Here is a 17,794-nt window from a genome sequence, read left to right as displayed (position 1 = left end):
CCAGTGGGCTTTGCCTTGGATACCCTCCCTGCCTGGCCCTCTGTGCTACAGCAGCACAAACAAGGGCCAGAGACTTCACTGGGGTCCCTTATTCATGCCCCAGCACCTTTCTCTGCAGCTCCCACTAAGTCCTAGGGGACTCACTCAAATGTAGCTCTACCAGAAGCAATCATCTTTTCCTGAGGTCCCACTGACTTCTGTAGGATATGCAATATGGTGGACAGCTCTGATCCTGTCTAAAACCAAGGAAATTGGACTGACAACAGCTCTAGAGGCCTTGGGATAGGAAGTCGAATGTTTTCCTCTCATACACTGTGAAATCTGAGAAACAAGTTCACAACTCAAGAGTTCAATTTTGAAGCTTTACAAAGAAAATAAAGAAAATAAAGACTATCTAGGTCTTTTTCCTTAATGACTACTTTGATCACCCACACACTTACATTCTGAAAGTCCCATTTACCTCTTTGTGCAGATGGGCCTGTATTCATGTCCAAAGCAGTTGTAAATCTGTGAACGTAAGGAAGAGGTTTACAATGGGGATTCCAGGAACTTCCTGGCTCTCCCATCACTCAGTTGGCCTTACTGCCACAACTGTGGGCCCATATTGAAACTGCCAATTGCACAGTACCACAAGAGTGAGACAGCACTGAGAGGACGGATCACCATCACAGCACCCTGGTGCAGTGCAGCCCTTCACAAGTAAGGGATTAAAGAACCAGCCCAAATGGCTGGGCAGTGACTCAGCCCTCCGCAGTGTTTCACAGGGCACTCTGGGAGTACACAAAGTATTTTAAGTGAGAGGACACTTCATGTTCTCGTTGCCAGACACAGAACCAGTGTATGGCAGGCAATTCCCAAGTGCTTACTCTCAGGCTACATCTAACCTGGCTGAACACCAAGGCCCTTTGCTGGCAAAGGAACAAGCCTCTTCCAAAAACCCACTCTAATTACGACTGCTCTCAGGGCCCTTATAAACATCAAGTCCCACTTCCCAGCTCTTGTGTTTCCTTTTTCTTCAGTAACAGGATTTTTAAAAGAAAGGCAGTTTTCTAGGTCAGAAGACTCTAGGAGTCTACACATTAGAAGAGTTTGATAGGAAAGTCATAATACTTGTAATTCCCTGAGATCTTTTATCTTGCACATCTCAGACAGACTCCAATGGTATCACCTGGCAAGGAGCCAAAAGAGCTCTGCTACTAAACCGGCATGATAAGATCAGTGCTGAGTGGAGGAAATGCCAACAAAAATCTCCCACTTTTCCCTGGATTTTCACTCAAACGAGTATGTCACTCTAGTTCCCCACTCAACAAAGTCACGGTGCCTGAAGGTTGGCCCCATCCTCCCTCAGCAACAATTAATGAAAGTGCTGTGTATTTTGTCTGACTCACTCTCCCACCCCACTGCTTGTCTACTAGGCCTCAACTCCTTGGTGGAACAATAGATTATCTATCACATGGCACAGCTTTCTAGGCAGCTGTCTGCATCATGTGCTGGAACTCGCGACAGGAAGAATTCAAAATTAAAACTATAGCACCACTCACAGAAGATGCCTTAAAAGGAGACCCACAGAAAGCAAGAACTGTGTAACATTCAATGCCAGAAGATCAAGCACCAGATCCAGAGAACTGTTTAGGCACTGAATTTCCACAGATATCAATGGGAGTTAGGTGCTTGAATACCTCTCAGCATCATGCCTTTAGTAAAGCAAACTGTAAGTCTTGATTTTCCAATAGTTCTACAATTCCTACAAATTCTTCTTCACCTTCTTTAAGGAGAAAGTCTTTCAAAAGTGTCTAGGAGAGTCATCATACATTTGTCTTTCCTGAAAGTAACTACCCAGTTCTCAAAGAAAACAGGCTGGAGCTGATAAATGCACGGAAATAAAAAATTAAACATCACCTTTTACGACATTGTTCAGGTGCTTGGCTTCCTAGGAGCCATTTAATTCCATTAATTTCTCAGTCTGGATCCTGTCTCTACTTACAGCTTATAGAGTGCCAAGGAAGCATCTGACAGGTATTGCATTGTAGAAGAATACCTGATAGACATTAGCTGCTCCTTAAAACTAATAGATTGCTTTCAATTAACAGAGACACCATTTAATTTCACTAGTTCTTAAAATATAAAACAAAAACCCCAAGTAAATCCAAAAAAAGGTACCACATTAACAAACAAACTGACAGGGTTCTGCAACTGGAAATCTATAAAGAAACTGAATTTAGCACCAAAAGACGATCACTTGCCTCATGCAGAAATATAAATCAAAGATACCACCCAAAGCAAAGGGGAAGGAAAAAAAGGAGCTTGTGATGACAGTTCAGATTGAAATTAATTTGCCCACTTGCAGAAATTCAGTAAGTGTTTGCTCTTGATTTTTCATCTCCACCACATGGCAGCTGCTTTCTCCCAGGGCACACACTCACACTGTTGTGGGCTGTAGGAGCATGACAGCCAACACTGGGAATAGACACGTCCCGTGGTGGCACAGCAAGGAACAGGCACAGCAGCCACTCCACAGGGTGTGCAGAGTCCTAGGTACACAGACAGACAGACTTGTGTCTGGCCCAGGGACTGACAGAGGGGAAGGTGTCACAAATATAAATCTCAGGCCAGGGAGCCAAAGAACTCCGCTGAATTTTAGTCACATGGGTATCTCTCAGTTTCCCTTGGCTGCCTCGATCAACTGTAGCCCAAAGTTGTAAAACCTGCCCACAGCTGCTCTGCTCACCCCCAACCTGATGTTTCACACTGTGACTTTATGCAGGCTTGTTTGGATCTAACAAGGTCCTTATTTTTCTACAATGCAGGAAATAAGGAAACCAGCCATCAATTATTAGAAGCGCAGCAGATCTGAGCTGCGTGGCTGTGAAACAGATTTTTCTTTAATGAAACTGAGCTGGCATTTGCCAGAAATAACAAGTGCCCAAGACCAAAATGTAAATCAAAACTAAAGGAGAGTTTTCAAAACTTTGAATCATTGGTAGCAACAGACAAGCTCAGAAGGAGGTTGGTATGATTTTGGAATGTCTTAAAAATGTGTGACTAATATGACTTCTAAAGACATTATTTGTGAGTTAGTATTTCAGTCTCCCCACAGAAAGAAAACATCACGACCAGAGAGGGCCAAAATGTTTGCTGTAATAACTGTGTTAGTATGTCACTATTGCTGGGCTAGGAAGGAGGCTAAACCTTTGTTTTCATTTCAAAAAACAAGTAAAGGGAAGACATTAATGTAGAAAATCATCAGTGCCTAGCAAGATACTATCACAACCGTTATCCTTTCTCCACGTGTCCAGGTTTTAAACCCAGCACTTCTTTTTAGTTGGTCTCAGCCCAGGCCCTGGCAGACAGCAGGTTCCACACATCTCTGGACAGACTTGTTTAGTCCAGGAGGAGTGGTGTTGTTTGCTGAAGGGAGAGACATAACAAGAGAAAAGAAAGGGTGGGTTTGGAGAAAACATTAGCTGCTAGTGATTCCCTTGCCACAACTACTGTCCAAACTGTGTGACTGTGGTTGTGGCAATGCTCCTCCTTCCCTGTCTGTCCCTCACTCTTTGTCACAAAACCCAGAATGAGGGCACAACTTTGGCCTCATCTGGATGCCAGGCCTATGGACTGCAATGCAGAAGGCACATGAAGGAACTGCAGCACCAGCTCTGGAAGAAGGAGATGGCCTGGCATCCAGTCTTTTACAGATTGCAAGTGAAAGCCCTTGGCATGGTCCAGCTTGTCCATCTAGTGATTCTGCCACTGAATGCAATTGTCTGTGGTTAATATTAATAATTTCTTCCATAGGAACATTTACTTGCACCCAATACCAGAAGATTTATCCTTGACTAAACTGTGCCAGGTTCGATTACCCTTGCAGACAAAAACCCATCTTCCTTCTTGTTTTATCCTTCTCAGTTTCCAGCCATGAGATACCATTCTGCACTAAAAAGAACCCTTAAGTATCACTTATTTACTTCTCCATTGCATCTCTGGAACAGACCAGATTCCCTGTAATCTTCCATTAGTCCATGGGTACAACACATAGGTCAGCATCTTCCAGTTCTTCTCCAAATCCTCTGATTTTTCAAAGCCATTTAAGAAAGTCTGAGCATTAACTTATCTTCCTGCAACCAGACTGATAATTTACAGAAGAATTACATCTCTCCCTAAGCTTTTTAATAATGTATCATATCACCTCATACCCTTTTAGATGGATGTGACATACCAATCCTTTTCAGTATCACTGCTTTCCAGAGCATACAGCCTCTCACCTATAAAAACAGTTTATATCCTCCATGCCAAGGTACTGCCTCATATGTATGATACAACAAAATACCTGTTGTCCAGTTCCTGATGATTGCTCAAGAAATCCATGTCAAATGCCAGTCACTTCCTGATTTTTATTAAATAAAAATCTTCCTTTAAACTGAATGAGTAAACTTTACTGGTAGTGGCATTCTACAGTCTGTTAGGATTTCAGGAGAAACTATTCAATAACACTGGGAACAAAACCCAAACTTTCAGAGCTGTATACAAAACACTGTCACTGCACAAAATATTTATATCTGGTGTGCATCTCAATTTCTATAGAAGTCAGTTTCTATTCTTTTCAAAAGGCAACAACATTGTTTTCTATACCACTATTTTTCTGCCATCAACATTGAATCTGACAATACAAAATGCATACCAGAAGTGAAGTCTTATCTACCAACACATTTACCTCTGCCAGCTTCACTCTCATATAAAACAAGAACTAATTTGATGAACTTTTAAAAAGAACAGCCTTCTTCAGCTGCTCCGTTAATGCCAATTTCTGCCACAAGCCATCCCCAGATATAAACAGTCTAAACTCCACCTGGACCATAAGGATGTTAGATACAACCAATAACTGAAGGTCAATAGTGCTGCAGGCCTTCAGTTAATTTTTGTATTTGGAAAACAGGATGCACTGCAAATGAATAATAATTCAATGTGAGCCTAATTCAGTATCAATAAGGCTATTTCCTTCTTCAGAACAATGGCTGGCATTTTCTATCCCCAACAGACAATCATTTGTTAGCAATGGCATGTCCCCAGAATGCCACAGAACATTTCACAACTGCTTTGCACATAAAATCAATCATTTTCCATGCCCAGTTGTCCCACCACTGGTTCTCCCAACTGGTGTTCTTCGAGCCTTCACTCAGCCTGGCTTTTATTGCATGCCTTCTCAGTGTTTTCTTGACAAACAAATGAGTGGCCAGAAACACCAATATTAGACAAGGAGGGATTTGAACTTTGTTCAGCAAGTCAAAGAGGATAGAAGCCTGGACTATTACAGCTTGAGAGACCTCTTCTAACTCTCTAATGCCTAAGCGGTTGAGTGCGGGAATTAAAAATGTCACAGGAAAGACAGCTGGGCCCAAAGAATTGCATTCCACAGTAGGATTTCCATCCAGCCTCTTTAAAAACTCCAGTGATAAACAACTTATGCCATCCTTGGGCACCGTATGTCAGAAAATTAATATAGTCATAGAAGGTCTCTTTCAAGCCCACATAATCCCTGTGGAAGAATAAACCAACTAGAAGACACAGAAGATGTTGCAGATCAGGTTCATTTTACAAAATATTTAGTAACCAACAGAGAAAACTTACAGCTACACTCAGCTCAGAAAGGATGCAACAGGAGATTTCCTTCTGGAGCAGCAGAACAAGACCAGTGCCTCTGACAGATGTGTGGGCACCATACACATGAACTGTAACTCTGATCTCCAAATCACTCTGTGTAGAAGCTCCTTCCCATATATAACATATTTTGAATCAGGGATGCTCATCAAACTAGCAAATGCTGCTATCAGCAGCCTTCACACTGGAACCTGTATTCAATCTCCCAGATTATTTTCTCTAGTGGTAGCGAGTGTCATAATTCATTTTTATCTAAATTCTAGCTGGCTATGAGGAAATTTTTCACCAAGTTTTCTCTCAAGTCTTATTATCTAGGATCCAAAACTACCCCCCTGTCTCTTCAGAGTGACTGCTTGCTGCCGAAACATCTGCCCAATGCATAAAACTTCTTTATCACCTCTGATTTTTACTGTTCTTAATTTTCAAGTTTTCCAGAAACTTCTCCAGCAGCTAATAAAAAAATCTTTTGTTGGCATTAACACTAGCCCTTAGCAAAGAAAGCTCCCCAAGCAGGTTAGTCTCATTTTGAGAAACTCAGGATGGGTACCGCTGAGGCTGCAACACACCAGTGTTTTCATTCCAACTTGTCAAATAAGCTGCACTTTTAGCCCAATGCTATCATACATTTGAGCTCAAAACACTGGTGATGATTAATTATCCCAGTGGTTTGCTCTCATCTTCTAGGTTTTGGTCCCTTTATATTAGCCTTCTATGACTAATCTTGCAGAACATATCTACTTGTAAAAGTATCTATGGAACTGGCAAACAGGTATAAAAGTGCATTTTGACAAAGCAGTTTGAGTACTTATGACAGCAATCTCTGCCTGATAGCTTCTGAAGGATGCAGTATAAGAGAAAGGAGATCTCATATGAATAATGATTCCAATAAAAGCCAGTCAAATCACCCTGACAGATTTGAGTATTTACACTTCCAGCAGACCAAAAGCTATTTATACCAGTTGCCATGCTTCCACTCATTTAGCCCACAAATCAAGTCAGTTACAACCCTTTATATATACATTTAAAAATAAATTAACAGCACAGTGGCTCAATAAGGAGGCCAAGAGATTAGAAAGGAAAGGTCACTAAGACTCAAGAGCAGGGAAAGAGCAAGTGGGCTCTAGGAGTAAATATCCCCTTAAATTTCCATCATATCTATCCAAATCAGGGAGATGCTGAAAGGCATGGGGATCTTTGTTCTGCAAGGAGAACCATCCACACACTGTTTGTAGCTTATCCCCACAAAACTGTAACAAGTCAGCAAACCTTGGATAACTCAAGATCTCAAAGAAAAGGAATAAAAGCCGATTTGTGGCAAGTTGGCAAGAGGAAAAATAAGAAGCAAACTGTTAAGATTAAAAGCATGAGATGTCTTTTTCTTTTGCCAAGTGAACTGAGTCCATACTTGGAGGACAATTTTTTATGCACAAGCCCTCCAGAGCGCAAGTCTCCCTCCTTTTTATCCACTTTTAGATTTAAAATGGCATCACTTCAGATTTGCACCAGAGTTAGGGACAGTGGGATCAGGCCAGTTCAGTTTCAGTTGAACATAAACTAGCTCTGATAACTTCAAGGAAACTGAACATTACAACAATCAGATATCCAGAAAGAAGGAATTTAATGTTGCTTTTTCCTGTTCAAATCCTGGAGACAGTCTTAGCTGCATGCAAAATCTGTTCTACCAGAGTGATGAGGACCTTGGGAACCTTGTAGTAGCCACCTGCACCTCAAAAGCCCAAAAACCACAGTCCATCAGGTGATTCTGCCTCAAGAACAATGCACCTTGTGAGACTTTGCCATCTGTCGGGAAGCAAGAGCAACCCAGAAAACTGGGGGTGGGGGGCAGAAATTTCCCTTGCAGCAAATACTTTATTCTGGGCTGTGCCCAACACAGCTCCCTTCATGTAGCCTCCTTTCTCTCACCTCAGCACATCAAGCACTAAAATAAATGAGAGATTTTGTTCCTCTGCAACAATTCTTCAACTGGCAGCACAATCCAGATGCCAAGCAGCAACAAGTCCAGCTAAAATGCTGCTTCAAAAATGTTATTCTCCCCAAGATAACAAAGATGGATTTTGCACTTTTCACCACTCATGCTCAGAGACTCATCAACAAGGCCAAACACCAGGACCTTCACGTAGCCAGGAGAGAAACCCAGTCCATGCACACGCTGTGCAGAGGGGCTGCAGCCACACTGCAGCATGTGCCACCCGGGGCTGATACAGCCACAAGCTGCAATGCCACGTCCTGCCCCACCACCAGATCAGATCTCAAACAGAGCACAGCCACATCATCCCAACTCTGCACCTGAACTAACAAACTCTGTCTCTAAGCACAGAAAATTAAGCTGGCCCTGAGAGTTTACCCAAACAACTGCCCTGTTTCTGGTTCCTAAACTGGCTTGTCCTTCTCTAGACCATACTCTGCTACGCTCTCACTGTAGAAATATCATGAGCAGTACATATCATTGCCCCAAAATTATAAAAACAGTACAGCTTAGAACAGAGTTCAAGGACCCTATATAATTATTTATATACTTAGCCATGTTGGCTGCTGGCACAATCCTTCACCACTTTTGCCTATTTCACATACAATGGCTGATCACACCAGCTTTACACCCATACATGATCTTGAACACAAGAAAAATTGAAGCTGAACGTGCTGTGCTAACTGACCTTGGCACCTGAGCTACTGGTCTACAAGTGCTTGCTTTTCTCCAGGAGAGTATTTAACACTTGGATCTTCTGTGTCTTAAAGGAGCATGGAAGAGTTTTCAAAAATACTCAATACTGGCCTCCTCCTGAAGTCCACTCCCTGCTATTTCAGCAGGAACAGCAGGGCAAAGCGAGAGTTATGAAACTTTATGTTAAATCCTTTCTGGGATTTTCCCAGAAAGTACTGGGTAATAAACAAGAAATTTCCTCTTTTATCTGTTCCCACTTTAACTCTCTCTTCTCTGTCCAGCACAGATGGGGGTTGGGAGGTAGGCAGGACTTACATAAGGAACACTAAGCGCTGACATAGAGTGAAGTGAGTCCTTCTGAAGTTCCTGACCTATTTAGTCTTCTCTCTTCAGTCACTACAGAGATGTTCCATCCAAGAGCACAACTCGCAGTCATTGTGACTGAGCACTCTCTCTCTGTGAAGGATTCAGGTTAAATCAAAGCCAGCTGCTTTAGAGAGGGCCAGGCAGCTAAGAAGTTAAACAAAATAATAATAAAAACTGCAATCTAGAACCTACATAGATAGGAAATCTGCTCTTGCGGTTCAAATAAATAACTCTAAGGTATTTGAGCCTCATGCACAGAAAACAATTTTGTAACTTTTTAAGTCATCCTCTTGCATTGTTGTTCTGCCCTAATAACTCTGAAATGTGCTACTCATCTCTCCCAGTTAAATATCCTGTTTCACAAGCCCACTCCTAGATATCTGAAACTGCACAGCATTTCTATCTAGCTTTAGGCATCTAGCATTCCAAAGAATTAATATTTAAACTTATTATAAAGGAATGGGGATTGCGTTAAGCATGCAGTATTTAGCAAAACATTCATACCAATAAACTGCTGTGTTGCTTGTCTGAAGCACATTTATCATCCTTTAAACTCAAAGAAAGATTATGCTCCAAAACTGCCACATGTATCTATCTTCCTTTTAATACAACAAAGACTTAGATAGGATTAGAGAGTGGAAGCTATCAAATTTCAATTTTAACAATACACTTAAAATTATATTATCTTTCTTTGCCTAGGGGATTCTTGACTTCAGTATTTAAGTGACTTAACCATAGCAAATTGTGAAAAAGCATTGAATCACAGCACTTATTTTAAATAATCCTAGACCTTCTACCCCTTCTAAGGAAGAGCCTCATGTTAACATTTTTATACATATTACTGCTCTTATACCTCTTGAATATATATAAATGAGAAAAGAAACTCTAACCTGTAGCAAGACATCACTAATTGGTATTTTTCCTCTTATATTAGCCTTTGATTTACACCTCACATACGTTCTCCCAAGCCAGCACATGTAATTTATTTACAGCACTGGAAGGCAGGCAAAATACATCATCTACTGTTATACAACCTTCTACAAGGTATTAAAATACCAGGCCCCTGGAGACACACTTCATATAGTTCAGCAAGTTCCAAAATAAACCAAACCACCACCCCCCTAAGCACTTAAAACAACAATGGACATCTGTATTAAAAAGTTAGTTTTTTACTGTATTTGATGATGTCGCCTCAGTGTCATTTTTCCCTCTGGCTAATACGCAAACAATATGTAAGAATGAATTTGCTTTCTCCTCATTGTAAAACAACTAACAGCTCTATAGCTCTCACAAAGCCCTCTTATCACCCATGTAAATGCCTGAATTAAGTGTAGTTTATGATGTTTTACATTCATTTAACCCTTAGAATAAATTTGGTGCTGTAAATTCAATTGCAGTGCTCCTTACCAATCCATTCAGTAAGATAATCACATATACATTCAAACATAATGATGGAGAAGTCAAACATAATTATTAAAGCAAAACAGTTGCTTTAAAGAAAAATACCTTAAGCACTCCGAGTTGACTGAGATCAGCCTTGTAAAGCTCAAAAGCTTAAAATAATGTAAAATACAGAATTTGGATCAATTCCCTACTGCAGCTCTGGAAATGTCTCATCTGTTTTACAAGCAGTCCCCCATCTACAAATACTCATTAACAATCATTTCATATAGTCAAGCTAATAACTGTAATAATAATAAAAAAAGAAGCCCTTGTTCCAGGTAACCAGTGAAGCACAGATTCTCAGAACAGAAAGTTCAGGCTCCAACCAAGATTTCACATATAGGGTGCCAGAAATGTAATAGGAGGGCAAGGAAAAAGGGGAACTCTTTGCCTCTATTCTTCAAAGCCTGTGCAGAAAGGCAGTGCCGCTAGTGTGCACCGATGGTTATCTGAATGGAAGGACCGGCCCTTGCTTTTCTTTACACGCCCCATTTACAGGCAATAAAACGGCCGGAGTGGTTTTAACTGGTCGTTCTATGTCACTGTAACGCTCCCTGCTCCCGGCAGAAGATAACAGCTGTGCCATATTCCCAAACACATACTTTTGCTATTGTTTGCACATTTGTGGGGCAAGATTGTGCTGTACCACAGCCAGTGAGCACTGCCCTTGCTTTGGAACCCTGTATTCTGAGTTACAGCAATGTGCTGGGAAACAGCGTTGGGTGGCTAGGGAAAAAAAAAATAGCAAACAAACCCAGTCTATTAAAAGCCATTTCAGGAACTGTGAAATGATTACTAGATTGCACGCCTGGTTCAAGCTTGTTGACATACAACGATAGAAATCTGGAGTGCAAAATGGAGTGGTTTACATCTATTTTCCCTTTCCAATTACGCTGCCATCAACATCTTCAACAGTTCTAAAATCACTAAACAGCAGAATTTCTAAAATAATGGTAATTACGGTACTGAGCATGGAAATTATATTCACAGTACTACATATTTCTCTCATAATCCATACGTTATTCCACTTCCTAGCTTACAGATGGATTTAATACAAACTTGTTATTTGCTCTACAAGCTTTTCCCTGTACACAGGAAAAAGAACTTCTGTAATACCAGGATTGAAATACTGACCCAGCTGAAGTTAGTGGCAAGACTCCTACTGATATTAATAATTTAGGGTAAAATTTTGTCCTTCTTATTCAACAAAAAACTAAACCACTTTACTGCAATGAAGCAGTACAGTCTCATAGAAGACATTCACTTTAAATTTAGCAGTTTCCCTAAAAAGAATCTTGTAGCCCTCCCAAAATACAATCTCAAATATACTAAAGATCCTCAGCATACACTTAATAGTTTATATGTGTACAGGGTTGAACTCTAAAGATACAAACAATGTATTCAGTTATATTGAAATGACAATTTAGAAAGGTCTATGTCCAAAAATTTGTAGCTGTTGAGACTGCTCTCAGGAACAGTAATGTACATACTTAACCACTTGCAAAATGTAGACATTAATCTTTTTCTTACTGTAAAAGAAAAAAGGCTATTTTTCTTCTCACTCCACTTAGCCCAGTATATAATAACCTCCATTACAGCAACATTTTAAAGACAGAACAAGTGATTTCTTACTTTTAAGTTCTATTCCTTCAAACAAAACTCAAAGCAAATGAAAAATTTTCTTCCAATTACTAGACTTATTTTCTTGTTCAGAATAATATGACATCTGTTATTCCATATAATTCTAAAAAAGATTAAAATAGATACAACATTTATTCTCTTCAGTTTTTCCAGTAGCTGTGGTTTTTGTCATGAAGCAGAAAAGAAGTTTTTTTGCTTTTACAAGTACTGAATGCCTTTATATGATTGGCTGATCATTAGATTTCCTGGTTTGTATTTGCTAAACATTCTCCACTAACGATTCTTAAATTACAATGGATTTAATGATTAGATACAATTAAACCTCTTCTAAATTAAACCCATGAAATTCCCATCTTCAAGTCAGTGACTGATTTTGCAACACAAATCATTAGAAGAACTTCCTTCAGCTGCAAGTAACTGAAAGTTATTTGCCTATTCAAGACAAGTAAGCATTATAGATAATTTAAGGGAGGAGAGAACAGTCACAATTTATTCCAAATGAATTTATGAACACATTCTCCAATTTGCAGTTTCTTCTCCTTTCTCACCTTACAAAACAAAATTAGGCAAAAAAAAAAAAAAAAAAAAAGACCATGAAATAAAAATATAGCTCTGTAACTAACCATTCTGTTCAGACAAACCTTTCAATTCCTTTTTGTAGCAGAGTTCAAATGCAGATAGGGAACTAGAGTGAAAACAAGAAATAATTATTACTGCAGCTCTATATAAAACTGAGAGTTTTATAGACCACCATACCAGTGAACCTGTCCCTGTCTCCTTATCAGTTCATAACGTATTTATCAGCTCTAGGTAGTCACACTTGCTCCAGTGGGATAATTCAGGTGAACACAGATAACTGATGTAAGAAAGAAAATGGCAACATCAGGCCCAAGACCAGTCAATTCACCTGACCCAAAGTATACACTTTTGCTTAAGAGCCCAACAGTATAAGCTGTTACTTTCACAAGGACAGTCCCAACAACCAGGGAAACAGTCACAGGGGGATTAAATGGCAAGATTTACCCCTCCTTCTCAAGAGTAGAAGGAAATTAATACATTTCAATACATTGGTTGTGTGTTTGCTGAAAGCAGCTACAGTTAACAGCAAACAAGAAAAAAATCCAAGCCGTTTTCTCCTTGTCTGAATAAAACACACTCTCAACAAGGAAACATCCAACTACTGCAACTCGACCAGCTTATTGTTTTGCCCACTGTAAGTTAATATCTGAAGTGGTTGCTGCAAAGGTCCGGGCCATTTGGATGATTTCCCAGTGGCACAGCTAACAGGATAAATCTCGTCATTTCTACTGAGTCATGAATTAGGTACACTGAACAAAACTGGAAAAGAATGAAAAGGAGAAGTGTTTCCTGGTAACAACCATAATCAATGTCATTTAGAAACTGAGATATTTGGCATCTTTATAGATTACTCTTTTTTCACCACTAAAGCCTCCCCAAAGCTTCTTCCCTGTAGACAATAAGTATTTTGCCATGCTACTTTCAAAACTGTAATACCGTAGCATGAAATTCAACGACATGGAACAAAACACACAGAATTCCAGGAAAACACTGTAAAATGGACTTGATACCTTATGGTACTGTTATTCTGTGTCAAATGCCGCTAAAAAGCAGTATCTGTATGCAAATACTCTGCCTTGTTACACACAGGGAACTCAATGACCAAGAAAAGTGTGGTGCCTATCGCAGCCAGCCACATCAGAAGGGGTTGGCTGGGTGAAAACTGGGCATTTATTTTAAACAGCTCCCAAACAGAACAAAATATGAGGCAGAAGTCAAAAACAGTGGTATTTTCAGCAAACAACCAACAGCTCCATCCTGAAAAGTTTAGACCTAAATGATCCGATTCCCAGAAATAATCCTCACCACAAGCCCTAAGTTTTTGTTTGGCTCTTCAGAAAGTCCAAAAGACTTGCTCAGGCACAGAAGCATTTTGCAGGATCATAACTTAAACACTGTGAAGCAGCAGAGTAACACCACAGAGACATTGCAACAGCAGGATACTTCTTCCCCATTGTGATTACTTCAAAGCTGCCCTTTTTATTAGTAGAGCAGTGTATCATTTTGATTCATTCTCTTTGGAAAAAAAAAATTAAGACTTGTTTAGGGAAAAAAAGACCATACAGGCAAGTACAAAAATCAGTTTTGCTCTTGTTAGAGAGCATCTTTTACACTCCCTACTTGCAGCTTTCAACTGTGGATAAACCAAAACCAGGAGGCACATTCTGTAATCTAACCCAGACTGCAGAGGGAATTACTGGGTACATGGCACTCTGGGGCTGGAGAACAGGAGACGCACGGCACGATGGTCTGAAATCAAGCTGTCATCAGTTTCCTTCCCAAAACCTTTCACTGGGTAAATCTGAGTATTTCCCTCACTTCCACATCTTAGCTTTATCTTGGTATATCACATCCACATGCAGCTATCCCAGTCCTTCAACTTCCTGAGAGAACCAGGGCTGGTGGGAGATGGTTTGCACTGCTCCTTGAAAGAGCAGCAGCTCTCCTCTCTGCAGCACAGCCCACTTTAGATACACTGATTTGTGAGCTGGAGCACAGTGAGCACTCCAGAATGCTCCAGTGGGCATTAAAGCACTTGCTGACACTGCCCAGGTCAAAAGGAGCAGCACATCCCACACATTTTAAATCAGACTCAGAATTTTACTTCAAATTTTACTTTCCCTAGCTCCTCCTGAAAATGTCTTCTTGGGGGGGAAAAAAACACAAAACCAAACAAAAAACCTCAACAAACAAACAACAGGAAGCCACCCAAAAAACTCAGTGTCGCCATCTTTGGAAAAATCCAATATTATCCATCAAATCCTCCTGCTCAGTTAGATGAGCCCTATCCTGCCCATGGACACCTCCTACTTACTCCCATGACTCAAGTCCCCCATACACTGAAGCAATCACAAGTGACACCCTGGACAGAAAACATACTAAACAAAAACAGCAACAAAATGTAAAACACTTTTTTTTTTTTTTTTTCCCCAGTAGTGAAAATGGGAAATTGATCAGTCAGGAAAGATGAAATGGGAACCTTCTCCCATGCACACCTACATGTACTGTAAAAGTCCCAAGTGAATGCAAAGTTAAATTCTTCCTTTTCCCTCCCTACACTCCTGCCCTCTGCAACAGCAAGAGGGTTATGCATGGAAAGAGGGCTAAACAGATCAAAGGAAAAAATACTTTAAAAGTATTTCAACAGTCTGCCTGGACAAGGCAATGCATGGGAAGGATTTTAAGCTAGTATGAACCCTGTCAAGTGGCACCAACCTCACCCATGGGACTGCAAGAAACTAGAACACCCCGAGTCCCTTCCACAGGCAGCAGTTGCAGCAGCACAACGGCACAAGAGATGTAGCTCTCCCTTTTACTACATGAATCCTCCTTCTCCCCCCTCCAAACAGGAGTCTGTGTAACAGACCTTCATTTCATTCCTGCCAAACATTAACAACCTCTTTTTTTTTTCTTTTTTTTTAATCAGGAGAGAAGAATTGCAGCATTAACAAACAGAAAAAATAAAAAAGGTAATTTATAACCTGCTGGTCCACTCTGTATTCAGTGGTGATGAACAAACACATCCTAGAGGCTGTAGGACAGACCTAGCACAGATCGAGGTGTTCATTAACATAACTTTGTGGCAATGAAAGGTGCCATCACCCTAGGTAACAAGCACACAAAAGAAAATGTCACTAGTCCAAGGGCATGAAGCCTACTTTTAATTTTCAGAAGAATGGACAGAACTGGAAAAAATCCCAGTGAGAACAGTCTTGCAGCAACAAGATAACTGCACTTACATATCTAAAATAGAGAATGGGAATAGACTGATAAAAAGATAATTACCTTTTAACATTAGAGAAAACATTGTCTTAATGTAATAACGTTAGGTGTATATATGTCTCTGCAAGCGACTTTGTAGCATGAAGAAATGTTCCAATTCGTTCTGAGCCCATCCAGTGATACCTTAGAGGGATTATTTTAAAACTGAATTTTGATTAACAAATTTCAGCTGAGTTAACCAGTTCTAGGTGAAAAATGTAATTAACAGATTTTTAGCAGGCAACTCCTAATCATACTTCAGTGCCACTTCTTTAACGATGGACAGCTGAAAATCAGGGATTTGTTAACTAGCAGAATTTGACCTTTCCGGCACCAGGAGTTCCTAAGACTGAGGATTCACCGCCTGAATCCAGCATTTGTAACATCTATTTGAAATACAAACTATAAAATCCAAGCAACCGTGGTGAAACTGCTGAATAAGAACCAGGCATTTATTGTCAGGCACGCTCACAAACAAACACCCCACATGAACTCTCTGGTGCAGGACAAACCAGCCCAGTCTTCAGCACCAAGCCCAAAACAACCACCTTTGAGACACGACCACATGATGAGCAGCACCCACTCAGGACAACTAAAGAAGATGCTGATCTCAAGATTTTTTAAAATTCTGTTGAGAGACACTTAGCTTAACACTGGAAAAGCAGTCTGGTTTATCTTGCCCCTCCAAGGTGCTCAGGAAAAAAAGTTTTACAGCTTGAAGTTAAATAAACAAGTTAGAAAACACACTAAAGACCAGAAAGGGAGAAGGGAGGGGGGGAAAAAAAGCTTGTTACCTTTTTATTTGTGTGGTGAATAGGTTTTTGGTGATGGCAGTGTTTAGTTCATGCATTTTCAAACTCACCCTTCACGCTTTGATGTTTCTGCTGCTGGAAATAATCTTTCGAGCCTCTAGTGCATCGCAGCTCCTGCGCCCTGGGCAGAATCGGAATCCTCTCAAATATGCTGGGTCGTTTGGGGATGAAATCTAGCAGAGGTGCTGACATTTCAGGGGGGCTCTGCTGAGGCTCCGTGTGGTCACTGCCGTTACTGACAGATACTTTAAAGGACATCTGAGGGTTCAAGTGAGCTTTACCAGCGCCGGGACGAGTCACCCGCGGCAGATCCTTCTGAGACGCTCCGTGGCATCTGTCGCTCACCTCGATGCGGGCGCTGCCTTTCTGACCCGCGGCGAGCTCACAGTGCATGTCCGCCTGCTGCCGCTGCCAGGGCCCCCGCCGCTCTCCTGCACCGAGCGGCACACGGGCTGTCAGCGCGGGCGCCGCCGCGGACCCGCCTCAGCCCTCAGCCCTGTGCCCTCCGTCCCGCCGCCTCCCGCCTCAGCCCCGCGCCGCCAACGGCCGCCAACGGCCGCGCGTGAGGCGGCGCAGCCCGCAAACCTCAGCCCCCAGCCCGCTGCCCCCAGCCCGCAAACCTCAGCCCCCAGCCCGCTGCCCCCAGCCCGCAAACCTCAGCCCCCAGCCCGCTGCCCCCAGCCCGCAAACCTCAGCCCCCAGCCCGCTGCCCTCAGCCTGCAAACCTCAGCCCCCAGCCCGCTGCCCTCAGCCCGTTCCCCCCACTCGCTGCCCTCAGCCCACTGCCCTCAGCTCGCTGCCCCCAGCCCGCTGCCCTCAGCCCGTTCCCCCCACTCGCTGCCCTCAGCCCGCTGCCCCCAGCCCGCTCCCCAACCCCGCTGTCCCACACACACCGGCCGGACGGGGGAAGACGCGGGGCGCTCGAACCCCGGCGGCGGCTCGTCCGTGAGGGACGGGGCGGCCGATGCCGCGCGTCGGCTTCGCTCCCTCTCTAGGCAACACTGCCGGGCTGCTCGTAGCCGCTCCCGGGAAGGCGAGCGCGGCCGGGAGGGGCGGGGAGGGGACCCGGCACACGGGCGGGTTGTTTGGCGGCCGGTGCCTTTCAGCTGAGGCATCCGAACAGCGGCCGCCCCGGCAACCACGGACGCGGTGGCAAAGCGGGCTCGCCACCGCCGGGCTCGCCGCGGCCCCCGAGTCACCGGTCCCCGGGGAAGGGGGGCGGGGGGGAGAGCCCGGCCGGGCGCGGTGACAGCCGCGCCCCCGCACTCCTACCTGGGAGGGGCCGCCCGGGGGACGCGCTGCCCGCCGGCACCGCCGGCAGCCGCCGCCGCGCCGGGCGCACGGGCTCAGCCCC

At 42.7% G+C, this 17,794-nt stretch overlaps 1 protein-coding gene across 1 annotated transcript in view; it reads right to left on the bottom strand.

Moving 5' to 3' along the window:
- The window catches only part of GLIS1 (GLIS family zinc finger 1), a 179,542-nt gene extending 162,002 nt beyond the window's left edge, over window positions 1-17,540 (bottom strand). Inside the window, exons 1-2 of the mRNA XM_077785349.1 lie at window positions 17,334-17,540; window positions 16,491-16,871 (exon numbers count right to left, since the gene is read on the bottom strand). Coding sequence (XP_077641475.1) covers window positions 16,491-16,833 — 343 coding nt within the window. The 5' untranslated portion in view covers window positions 16,834-16,871; window positions 17,334-17,540. The remainder of the gene's footprint in view (window positions 1-16,490; window positions 16,872-17,333) is intronic.
- Between the last annotated feature and the right edge of the window lie 254 nt (window positions 17,541-17,794).

This window comes from Lonchura striata, chromosome 9 (genome assembly GCF_046129695.1).
Source record: "Lonchura striata isolate bLonStr1 chromosome 9, bLonStr1.mat, whole genome shotgun sequence".
Taxonomy (NCBI): Eukaryota; Metazoa; Chordata; class Aves; order Passeriformes; family Estrildidae; genus Lonchura; species Lonchura striata.
The sequence above is the reverse complement of the archived record's forward strand: the minus strand, read 5'-3'. Positions and strand labels throughout refer to the sequence as shown.